The sequence below is a fragment of the Zosterops lateralis genome (genome assembly GCF_965231275.1).
Source record: "Zosterops lateralis genome assembly, chromosome: 18".
Taxonomy (NCBI): Eukaryota; Metazoa; Chordata; class Aves; order Passeriformes; family Zosteropidae; genus Zosterops; species Zosterops lateralis.
In genome coordinates this window covers 10,160,031-10,171,622 of record NC_139778.1, presented here as the reverse complement: position 1 = coordinate 10,171,622, position 11,592 = coordinate 10,160,031, and the positions used below count along the sequence as shown (strand labels likewise).

Genomic DNA, 11,592 nt, shown 5'->3' with positions numbered 1-11,592 from the left:
GATTGCCATCCCCGGGGCCCCCAGGGGCCAAGCACAGCTTTGCTGTCTCCTCGAGCTTTAGAGGCACAGAGAATTTAAAGCCTTCTGGGTGAAGGAGCCAAAACGCCACCAGAGCTCTGCTGAAGGTGACAAAACCTGCCTGGTGATGAGTCTGAAGGTGACAAAACCTGCCTGATGAGTGTCACCCCTGGCTGGGGTTTGCCAGGGAGGGAGGCAGGAGATGAACCTCCCTTGGCAGCCTCATCCTCCCCAAAGAATCCCTCTCTCCACGAGGTGGGAATAATCCACCTCCCTCGCAGCCCTGCTGAAGAGAAGCACTTTGCACATCCCTCTGCCACTCCCAAGTGCTGTGCTGCCCAGGCCCTTTTCCTCCTCTTCCTTCCTCCTCAAAAAACTCCTCCTGGGGACTTCTCTGCAGCCAAACTCCAGCCAGCAGCTCCACGGCGTGTCCATGGCACAGTTTCAGGGAAAGCTCCTCTGCTCAGGAGCTGGGCCAGGCCAGGGAGGACACACAGGTGATGCTGGTTTGCTTCCCCCAACTTTTAGAGCTTTTTTTTTCCCCTCCAAGAAAAGAGGGATTTTATTTCACCCCCACGGAAGAACAGGGGGAAAGAGGAGGAGGTCCAGCTCGCTTTAGATCCGAGCCTCAAGCCTTTAGAATAAGGTGCAAAATAAAAGTCTTAAAAGAAAAGGAAAAAGAAAAAAAAAAAAAAAAAAAGAAAAAAGTCAAAACCAAAAAAGTGTCTGAGGTTTGATTTTTTTTGTTGTTTTTTTGTTTAAAGCAGCCTGTTCCTTTTTTTTTTCTTTTTTTTTTTTTTTTTTTTTTTTTTTTAAATAAACTCCACTGTGCAAAACTGTGCATTTTCTTTGGTATCCACTTAGGTAGTTTGAACTTAGTACTTTTTTTCCTACGTGTACATATCTTTTGTCTCGTTTTTCCTTTAGACAGAGAATTAAATTCTCCCCCCAAAAAAATCATAATTTTGCTGGAGGCTACTGATTGGCCTGATATTACATAATGCCCCTTATGTAATTGGAAAGAGAGAAATTGATTCTAGCTATCAACTACTGGCCTCAAAAGGAGTTTAAACTTTCTGGCAACATTGGCCTCTCTGAACTGATCATGAGCTTTTCAACCCAAAAAGTTCAACACTGACTTTTTTTTTTTTCTTTTTCTTTTTAAATTACACAAGAGAAAATAAAAACTACACTGCAACAAAAATAACCATTTGTGTTCATGTAGTTAGCAGCAGCTTTTTAAAAAATAATTATAATAATAATAATAAGGCAGATTCTTGCCTTTGTTATGCCATTAAAAACATTCTTGTTCCCTAGAGAGAAGCATTCTGGAAAAAAGTTGAAAAAAAAAATATTAATAACCCAACCAAAGCTTGCCTGCAAGTTCAAGTTTTGTAAAAAAATATATACATAATTTATTCTACAACATATGTGCCTTCTGTTCATACTTAGACGTGTTTAGTGCTTTGTGTTTAGAGTTCACTTCCTGTCGTCCCTCCTCTGAGGACAGCCCTAAAACCAGCCCGGGTTCCTCGGGTCTGCTGCCTTCACACCACTCTTCCACAGTACCGTAGTCTGCAAACTCTTCTGGGCCAACTTCTCAGGTCAACGAGCCCTTGCCCGACGGACACGGTGGGGATTTTGCCTTCCAGCCCCGCGGGAGAGGCGGAGCCCGCCAGTCATATCTCCGACTCCCGCCGCAGCGGCCGCGGCTCCAGGGGCACCCCAGCCTGGTTGTGGTGCTCCATGTCCGGGTGGGTGTCCGTGCTCATGCTCTCGGGCACCCCCGTGTCGATCTCGTCCTCCTCCTTGCTGCTGAGGGCCACCTCGTTCTCGTAGCAGAAGGAGTTGGCGTTGGAGAGGATGTACTTCTTCTCCGCTAAGTCCCTGGCACTGCAGATGGGTGTGTTGGGCACTTCGTAGGTTTTGTGGAACCTCGAGTAGTCCACCTTGTAGTAGTTCTTCTCCTCGAAGAGCACGGGCTCGTAGCGGTGGCCCCAGAGGATCTCGTTGGCCAGGTACGAGCTGCGGCACTGGGTGGTCATGGCGGTGGCCTCCACCATGCCCTCCAAGATGACCACGATCTCGAAGTCGGCATTGTCCATGTCCTGCTTGCTCAGGTCGTACAAAGGGCTGTCCTCGTCAATCTCGTGCACGATGGTGATGGGGGACACCAGGAAGATGCGGTCGATGCCGCTGTCGAAGCCCACGTTGATGTCGATCTGATCCAGGGGGATGTACTCCCCTTCCGACGTGATCCTGGATTTCAGGAGCTGCGCCCGCACGTGCGCCTCCACCAAGTGGCTTTTCCTCAGGTTCCCCACGCGCCACATCAGGCACAGCTTCCCGTCCCTCATGGCCACCACGGCATTGTGGCTGAAGACCAGGGTTTCGTTCCTCTTTTTTGGCTTAGCCATCTTTGCCATGACGGCGCCAATGATGAAGGCATCGATGATGCAGCCCACGATGGACTGGAAAACCACCATGAACACGGCGATGGGACACTCGTCGGTGACACACCTGAAGCCGTAGCCGATCGTGGTCTGGGTCTCGATGGAGAACAGGAAGGCTGCGGTGAAGCTGCTCACCTGAGACACGCAAGGCTTGCTGTTCTCCTGGTTCTCCAGATCCCCGTGCAACAGCGCGATCAACCAAAACACACAGCCAAAAAAAAGCCAGGAGAGGATGAAAGTCAGGCAGAAGATCACCAGCATCCACCTCCAGCGGATGTCCACGCACGTGGTGAAGATGTCGGCCAGGTAGCGCTGCCCCTTCTCGCCCACGTTGATGAACTGGACGTTGCAGTGTCCGTCCTTCTTGACGAAGCGGCTCCGGCACTGCTGCCGGGTGTGAACCTTGCCCTTGCCGTTGCCGAAGCCGTTGGCCACGGCCATGGTGGACAGCTTCATGCCGTCCTCCTCCGAGGACACGATGCTGTAGCGGTTGGTCCGCACGCTGCCCATCACTACTGCCGGGGACTGAGGTGCTTCTGCTTTAGAAAACAGTCTGAGTTTCTGCAAAACCCTTTGGAGAAACAGTTTTGAACGTTCTACAGGAACACACACGGGCGGAAAAGGCGGGCGGAGGCCGGAGTCCCCAGGAGCCCTCGGATCGACCAAGGACAGTCTGCTGGCATGCAGGGTGAGCTCAGCAAGCCGCCGTCATAGAGAGGGCATGGTCTGCAAGAGAAACAGAAAGGGCACTTTAGATCCTGGGGGAAAAGCAGGAGGGATCAAGGAAAACGACACCTGTGGACCTGCGGGAAGTTCCCTCTTTCTTAAACGACATTTTCAGCAACGCTCAGCATTCACAGCTGTGGTGGACAGGGGTCACACATGGTTGTTACTGCGAGGAAGGAATTGCCCTTCCCAAAGGAAAGCACTGAAGGGGATCGTGTCACACCAGCCTGAGCAATATTCACTTTAAAGCTGGGCACGCAAAGGATCTCTCTGCTATTTATAACTGAGATTTCTGCTTATTTTGAAACAAACAATTCCCGTCAACATCCTTCTGTTCAAACACAAATACTGAAGTGGCTTGCAGCGACTTATGATGTGTCTTGTGGACTGCCTGACCCATGACAAAGCAGGGGGTGAGCAAAGGGGAAGGTGGAGACAGGGAATAAACTTGGGAAGCGCAGACAGCGGTCATTCCATGAAATTAAAGCACATACAATTGTTTTAATTAGGCTAAAAGAAGGAGTTGTGCATACTCAGGGAATTTCAAGAATAAGGGCTGCAGTAGCTTCTCTCTAACTTGATAAACTCATCGGGATCCCTGTAGTTTTTACGCTCAAGTTTGACTTAAGTTGTACAAAAAAACACCTTTTAAACCTCTCAAAAATTAAACCCTTTAAACCTTTTCGCTCCTGCTAAAGGCACCAGTAAAACGTAACAGAATCAGCTGAGTGCCTTCCTAACACCTTCAGGAGTGAGTCCCAGCACCTTCCCCTCAGGACCCCCTTCCATCCCCAGCAGGTGACGGTCCCCAGGGTCCCGTGGGTCTGAAATGTCACCAATCAAGACTCAGCAGAAAAGCTACAAACCCCTTTTCCTGAGGGGAGAAGCCACCAAAAACTTGTTTCAGGGAGGTCTGGCTTAGACCCAGGTCTAGCTTTTAACAAGTGCGTCACCCATTAAGTCATGTACTGCATATCAGGAAATGGAATTGAAATACTGCAGAGGAGAAGGGATGCATTAAAGCAACTGCTCCAGCTACACACAGCCCAAGGAGGGAATAAAGCTCAGCCCGGGTGGGGAGGAATGTCTGCTGCCCCTTTGGCACGGCACAGGAAGCTCCAGAACCATTTACAGTAGCAGGGGATTAAATCACAGGGCTCTTCACAAATTAATGTTATCAAAACTCATCTGAGTCTGTCCAAAAGCCAACAAAACTGTAAAACCCCTGCCCGGCAGGACCTCTGCTCTTCCTCTGACTGGAGTCTGACAACAGCTGGAGATAAGATGTTATCTCCTTTCCCAACAGCAGCAGCAGCCCCCAAAGCCCTGCTTGAGGTGCTCCAAAAACTTGAGCTGTTTCAAACAACTCCTCAAAAGCCCTCCCACATCCTTCAGGCCACGTTACAGAGCCTTGAGCTCAGCAAACAGTTGTTAGGAAAAGAGCAGGTGACAAACAGCAACATCATCAGCTCCAGGGCAGGCTGCTTTTCCCTCCAGGATCTCCTCGGGTTTACTTTCACCTCCTCTCTTCCCCTCGCTCCTGTTTGTTGTGCAAGAATGTGTCCCGATGTCTCCTTGCCAAGATTAGTCATCTGTGACTTCAGCTCAGACAAGACATTTTGGCAGCTCCTGGCGGGCTCTGAAATGCCCCTCTGAGTGCAGCTCTCAGCACTGAACGCTTCTGGTGGATCTGCCCTCCTACTTATTTTCTGGGCACTTTTTCTTACTTTTACAACTTGTCTTGCCTCCACTGTGTAAGGATCCACTCTTCCCCTCCTCTTACACCTTTTTCTTCACAGGGTTTCTCATTCCCGCCAGGATACCGTGCTCAAAAATACAAAAGAACTCTTTTAACGCTCACTTAAATGATTTATTTTGGCCAAAACCCCGCTTTTATTAGAAACCTGAACACAGCGGGGAAGTGAAATTACTGTTAATACATCCCACATTAAGAAAAAACAACTTCTTGAAAAGCCATTGCGCTGCTCTGCAAATCGATCACTTTCACAAACCACATCCTATAATCACAGTCATGTTCAGCTTCCACGGTCAAAGCCTGTTTTGTTCCAAGCTGATGGAAACACACAGCCCAGGAAACAGTTTATTCTGGAGTTTGGGTTTTTTCCCCTTTTCTTTCCTGGATTTTAGAGGAAAAGTTTTGGTGGAGGGAAGGACAAGCTGTAGTATTTGAAGTGTCTGAATGTGCAGCTTCTCCCACCACAGTCTTGACCTGAGGACACTTGTTTGAATTCCACAAATCCCTGAAATCCTAATGCCAGCGTCCTGTGGCTGCATTTAGAACTTTGAGACGTAAATTTGTCATATTCCTCTCCTGGGGAACCCGAATTTGTCCTATTCCTCCCCTGGAGGACTGAGCACCTCTTCCCTCCTGTCCCTTGCCCCGATCCCTCCTCACTGGCTCTGCTCTGGGAGTGGAGCTGCACCCCTTTGCTTCCAAAGACCCCAAAAAACTTTGGGGTGAGCCTGGGGGCAGCTTTTGCAGCCTGCTGGAAGTTCCCAGCACAAAGCTCTGGCACTCTGCAGGGCAGCAGAGCTCTCTGCCTGCTTTTCCAGCACAAAGTGTCTCCCTTCCTGCGAGTGCTGGGAGCGGGGTGGGATGAGAGCAGGAGCAGGAGCAGCACAGGGATCAGCCAGAGGGGCTGATCTCACTCCTGCTGCTGGAAATACAGGTCCTGTGGAATGCCCTGTGCATCCACTGGCTGCTCCAGCACCTGAACCGGATCCTCACAACCACTTCCACCAAAAGTTCCCCAAAAAATCCCCAGGAACAAAGCGAAGTAAAGCTGCTCCTTGTTGTGCCAATCCACCTGCTGCTCAAAGGCTGGACAAGGCTGCTGCCTCTCCCTCCAGCCCAGCAGCAGCTGCTGGTGGCACCAGAAGTCCCAGGCTGGTGTGGGAGCAGCCCTGCAATGCTCAGGGGGCAAAGGGAGCCAGCCCAGCACCGCCCACCCAGCCCAGGATCTGCCTCACTGGGCCCAGGGCAGCCAGACACACACAGAGCTGCACATTCAGTCACCGCCAGCTGTGTGATGATCATTATCATCATTATTATCATTAATCCAGGTGGCTTTTCCTCCTGGAGGGGAATACAAGCGAGGCAGTTTGGAATTACCAGAAGTGGCGGGGACCCGGGATTACTGGGATGGGATGGGATGGGATGGGATGGGATGGGATGGGATGGGATGGGATGGGATGGGATGGGATGGGATGGGATGGGATGGGATGGGATGGGATGGGATGGGATGGGATGGGATGGGATGGGAAAGCCTGGCTGGCTGTGCTGCAGGGGGATCCTTGGAGGAGAGAGGAAAACGGGGCTGTGCTGCATCTGCAGCATTCCTGAGCCAACATTTGGGGAAACGCCACGATGAGGAGCCCAAACCTTCACCTCACCTCCAGACCCCGCTCACATCCCCATGCGCGGCAGGAGGGGAATTTATACAAAGGCTAAAGGCTGAGGGATAACTCCGGAGTGCGGAGGAGCAGGGCAGCGCTGGAGAGGACAGGGAGCGCTGGAGAGGAGCAGGGAGCGCTGGAGAGGAGCAGGGCAGAGCTGGAGAGGAGCAGGGCAGCGCTGGAGAGGAGCAGGGAGCGCTGGAGAGGAGCAGGGAGCGCTGGAGAGGAGCAGGGAGCTCTGGAGAGGAGCAGGGCAGCGCTGGAGAGGAGCAGGCAGCGCTGGAGAGGACAGGGAGCGCTGGAGAGGAGCAGGGAGCGCTGGAGAGGAGCAGGGCAGAGCTGGAGAGGAGCAGGGAGCTCTGGAGAGGAGCAGGGCAGCGCTGGAGAGGAGCAGGGCAGAGCTGGAGAGGAGCAGGGAGCTCTGGAGAGGAGCAGGGCAGAGCTGGAGAGGAGCAGGGCAGCGCTGGAGAGGAGCAGGGAGCGCTGGAGAGGAGCAGGGAGCTCTGGAGAGGAGCAGGGCAGAGCTGGAGAGGAGCAGGGCAGAGCTCTGGAGAGGAGCAGGGAGCTCTGGAGAGGAGCAGGGCAGAGCTGGAGAGGAGCAGGGAGCGCTGGAGAGGAGCAGGGCAGAGCTGGAGAGGAGCAGGGCAGAGCTCTGGAGAGGAGCAGGGAGCTCTGGAGAGGAGCAGGGCAGAGCTGGAGAGGAGCAGGGAGCTCTGGAGAGGAGCAGGGAGCTCTGGAGAGGAGCAGGGAGCGCTGGAGAGGAGCAGGGAGCTCTGGAGAGGAGCAGGGCAGAGCTGGAGAGGAGCAGGGAGCTCTGGAGAGGAGCAGGGCAGAGCTGGAGAGGAGCAGGGAGCTCTGGAGAGGAGCAGGGAGCGCTGGAGAGGAGCAGGGCAGAGCTGGAGAGGAGCAGGGAGCGCTGGAGAGGAGCAGGGCAGCGCTGGAGAGGAGCAGGGAGCTCTGGAGAGGAGCAGGGAGCGCTGGAGAGGAGCAGGGAGCTCTGGAGAGGAGCAGGGCAGCGCTGGAGAGGAGCAGGGCAGAGCTGGAGAGGAGCAGGGAGCGCTGGAGAGGAGCAGGGAGCTCTGGAGAGGAGCAGGGCAGCGCTGGAGAGGAGCAGGGAGCGCTGGAGAGGAGCAGGGAGCTCTGGAGAGGAGCAGGGAGCGCTGGAGAGGAGCAGGGAGCTCTGGAGAGGAGCAGGGAGCTCTGGAGAGGAGCAGGGAGCTCTGGAGAGGAGCAGGGAGCGCTGGAGAGGAGCAGGGAGCGCTGGAGAGGAGCAGGGCAGCGCTGGAGAGGAGCAGGGCAGAGCTGGAGAGGACAGGGAGCGCTGGAGAGGAGCAGGGAGCTCTGGAGAGGAGCAGGGAGCTCTGGAGAGGAGCAGGGAGCGCTGGAGAGGAGCAGGGAGCTCTGGAGAGGAGCAGGGAGCGCTGGAGAGGAGCAGGCAGCTCTGGAGAGGAGCAGGGAGCTCTGGAGAGGAGCAGGGAGCTCTGGAGAGGAGCAGGGAGCTCTGGAGAGGACAGGGAACGCTCGGAGCGGTTATTCCCCGGCTGACGCCACCGAGCCCTGGCGGAGCCGGGCGGGCACACGTTGCCAAGAGAGCGGCACCGGCGGCTCAGCCAAGCGCCCTCCCCGCTGCCCTGGAGAGCGAGAACAAAGCAGCTCCTGCCCCAGCCAAGGCTGCTCCCGCATTCCTGCTCCCTCGCTGCCATCCCGGTAACCTTTTCTCCTTAAAAGTCTATTCCTCCAGGGCTCCTCCGCCGCTCCGGCCACGACTCAAGTTACACGGGAGAAGGATCTGACCTTCAGGGACGGGCAGCGGGGAGGGGAGGGTGGGAGGAAAAAAATAAATTTAAAAAGAGCACATGATGCGGGGAAATGGGTGCGAAGAAACAGGAGAAAGGGAAGGACAAGTGGCGCTGGCATCTGCTGCCCCGCCGGGGAGAAGGGCTGGGGGCGTTCGCAGCCGGGGACAGAATAACTGCCATGGCATCAGCAGGGGGTGCCCCGGCCGCGGGGATGGAAAAGCAAACAAGTGTAAAGGTAAAGCCGAGACACGGAGACAAGTGCGGGGTGGGGACAGAGCCGCGGGGACACAGCGGCGGGTCCCCCCGGCCCCCAAATCCATCTGCCTTCGCTTATCAGTATTTTTTCCTTTCACTGTCATGAGCTAAGCTGAAACAATACAGCTTCACAGACCTTTTTTTTTTTTTTTTTTTTTTTTTTTCCCTGCTTCCCATTTTTTTTTTTTTTTTTTTTTGGCAGGATTTTTTTCTCGGTCTATGCAGAATCCCTCCCGTTTGCACGGTGCCGATGAATGAAGCTACAGGTTCATTTCCCAGCCCTCCAAAGCAACGCCGGAGTGTCAGACTCGCCTCTCCTGCCTTTTCTCCGTGCAGGAAACAACAGGCCAGAAGGAGGAGGAGAAGGGATGGAGCGCACACACAGAGTTGTCCTGCCAACTTGCAGCCTCTTCCCCAGGATAAAATATCCCGAGAGGGGGAGGAATAAAAAAATAAATAAATAATAAATAAAGAAGGGAGGAGGGGGGGAAGCAGCTGGTGCATGGAAAGTTATGAGCACAAACAGATGCTGCAAGCAGATGCTCGGGCGCTCCAGCCATACCTATCGAGTTATTTTAGGCGCTCAGAATAGCTCCGTGAGAAACCGCAGGAGGGTTTGTTTTTTTTTTTTTTTTTTTTTTCCCTCTCTCTTTTCTCCAAGCCGGGCGGGGGTATCGCGACAGGGGACACGACACGGCGGGGAGGAGGCGATCCTTACCTGCGGCGGCCGGCAGGGAGGTGCCGGTGCGGGGAAAGGGGTAAGATCCGTGCCCGGTGCCCGGTGCCCGCTCCGCTCGCACTGCGCTCCCGCCCGCCCGCGGCCCCTTTTTGCGGGCGGCCATGGCACCTTTAATACGGCCCCAAAGGACACGCCCCCGCAGCGCGATCGGCCAATCACAGCGCGGGGCGGGGCCCTGGGGGCGGGGCCGAGCAGGGACCGAGCAGCGGGAGCGGCGGGGACGGAGCGGAGCGGGGATGGAGAAGGGATGGAGAAGGGATAGAGCCGGGAATAGAACTGGGACGGAATCAGGGATGGAGCCGGGAATAGAGCGAGGATAGAGCCAGGATGGAACCGGGATGGAACCAGGGATGGAGCCGGGATGGAGAAGGGGATGGAGAAGGAGACGGAGCAGAGATGGAGCCGGGATAGAGCGGGGATAGAGCGGGGATGGAGCATGGAGCTGCGATGGAGCTGGGATGGAGCTGAGATGGAGCCGGGATGGAACGGGGGATGGAGCGAGGATGGAACCGGGATGGGGCAGGAATGGAGCCGGGATGGAGCAGAGATGGAGCTGGGATGGGGCTGGGATGGAATCGGGATAGAGCAGGGATGGAACCGGGGATGGAGCGGAGATGGAGCTGGGATGGGGCTGGGATGGAATCGGGATAGAGCAGGAATGGAGCCGGGATGGAGCAGAGATGGAGCTGGGATGGAGCCGGGGATAGAGCCGGGGATAGAGGGGGGATGAAGCGAGAACGGAGGAGGGATGGAGCGGGGATGCTCCGGGAATGGAGCGGGAATGGAGCGGGGATGGAGTGGGGATGCTCCGGGAACACTCCGAGAACGCTCCGGGAACAGAGCGGGGATGCTCCGGAGCGGCGCACGGAGCCGGGGTTCCCGCTGCCGGGGAGGGGCCCGGCAGAAGGCGCCGGGTCCCGGGATCCCGGGATGCCCCGTGCAAAGGGTCCCCGCTGCAGAGTCCCTGCATCCCCGGTGCGAAAGGTGCCAGGAGACGGCACCGGGTCTCCGGGTCTCCCCTGCGGAGGGTCCCGGGAGAAGGCGCCGGGTGCCGGGTCCGCGGTGCAGGGGATCCCTGTGCCCGGAGCACAGGGTGCCAGGAAAAGGCGGCCCATTCCCCGGTGCAGAGGGGCCGGGAGAAGGCTCCAGCCCCGCGGGTCCCGGTGCGGAGGGGCCGGGAGAAGGCTCCAGCCCCGCGGGTCCCGGTGCGGAGGCTCCCGGAGAAGCCCCGGTGCGGAGCGGGCCCGGCGGGGCTCTCTGGGCTCTCTGGGCTCTCCGGGCTCTGCGGTTCCGTTCCCGGCCCCGGGACGCTCCGGCTGAGCCCGCGGGGACCCGGCACCTGCCGCCGCCTCCCCTCACCCCCCCGGCAGCGATAAAGGCTTTGGCGGGACTTCCCCGGGAGCTGGGGATGGTCCCGGGGGGAGCCCGCTCGCCCCCAAGCTTTGGGCTGATGTCCGAGGCCCCGGGCACTGAGAAAAAACCACCGGAGACAGAAAAGTTTCGTTCCTTTTGTCCTTTTCTTTATTTCAGTGCAGGGAGATGCCAATGTGCACCCATCCCAAACTCCCAGACACAGCACAACGCTCCTAAAACAAAAAAATCCTTCTCTTTAACTAAGTGAAACATCCCTTTCCAAAGCAAGAGCTTTGATCCCTGATCTAAAATCTTTCAGAGCAAGGCTGGAAGTGAGGAAAGGACCAGCCTGGTGTGTGGGATCCACACTCCTGAGTCACCTGGGGCAGCTCGGCCAGGCTTGAAATAGGCAGAAATCCACATGGGTTTTTAATACCTTGTCCTCCCTATGCTGGACGTGGCCTAAGACAAAGAGAATGAGGATGAAATGCCTTTGCCAGGAGCAAAAACAGCCTCGTAAGCACAGGGTGAAGTTTGCCAGGGTCCAGCCCTGCTGGGCAGTGCAGGGTGTTGGGTTCCAGGGCAGGTGGCCACAGCAGGACACTCACTGTCCGTGCCCTCGGCAAGGGACAGCAGCTGACAACATCCATGGGGAGCCCGGGCTGTGCTGCAAAAATAATGTCACTGAGGGGAGCAGAGCACCTCAGGCTTCAGGAATTGCCATAAACGCCTTGAATGGCACCCAGGCGGCCCCTGAAACACCCAAAAATGAGCTCCTGGGAAAGGCAGCGGGAATCAGCAGCCTGGAGCTGCTGAGGGTCAGACTCCTCCA

General features: G+C 55.9%; 1 protein-coding gene across 1 annotated transcript; it reads right to left on the bottom strand.

Annotated features, from left to right (window-relative positions):
• Positions 1–750: 750 nt before the first annotated feature.
• On the bottom strand, positions 751–9,670 carry KCNJ2 (potassium inwardly rectifying channel subfamily J member 2). The gene is made up of 2 exons (XM_083874575.1): positions 9,387–9,670; positions 751–3,197 (listed from the first exon to the last, which is right to left on the bottom strand). Exon 2 carries the CDS (start codon positions 2,979–2,981, stop codon positions 1,698–1,700), a length of 1,284 nt encoding a protein of 427 aa, XP_083730701.1. The 5' UTR covers positions 2,982–3,197; positions 9,387–9,670; the 3' UTR covers positions 751–1,697.
• Between the last annotated feature and the right edge of the window lie 1,922 nt (positions 9,671–11,592).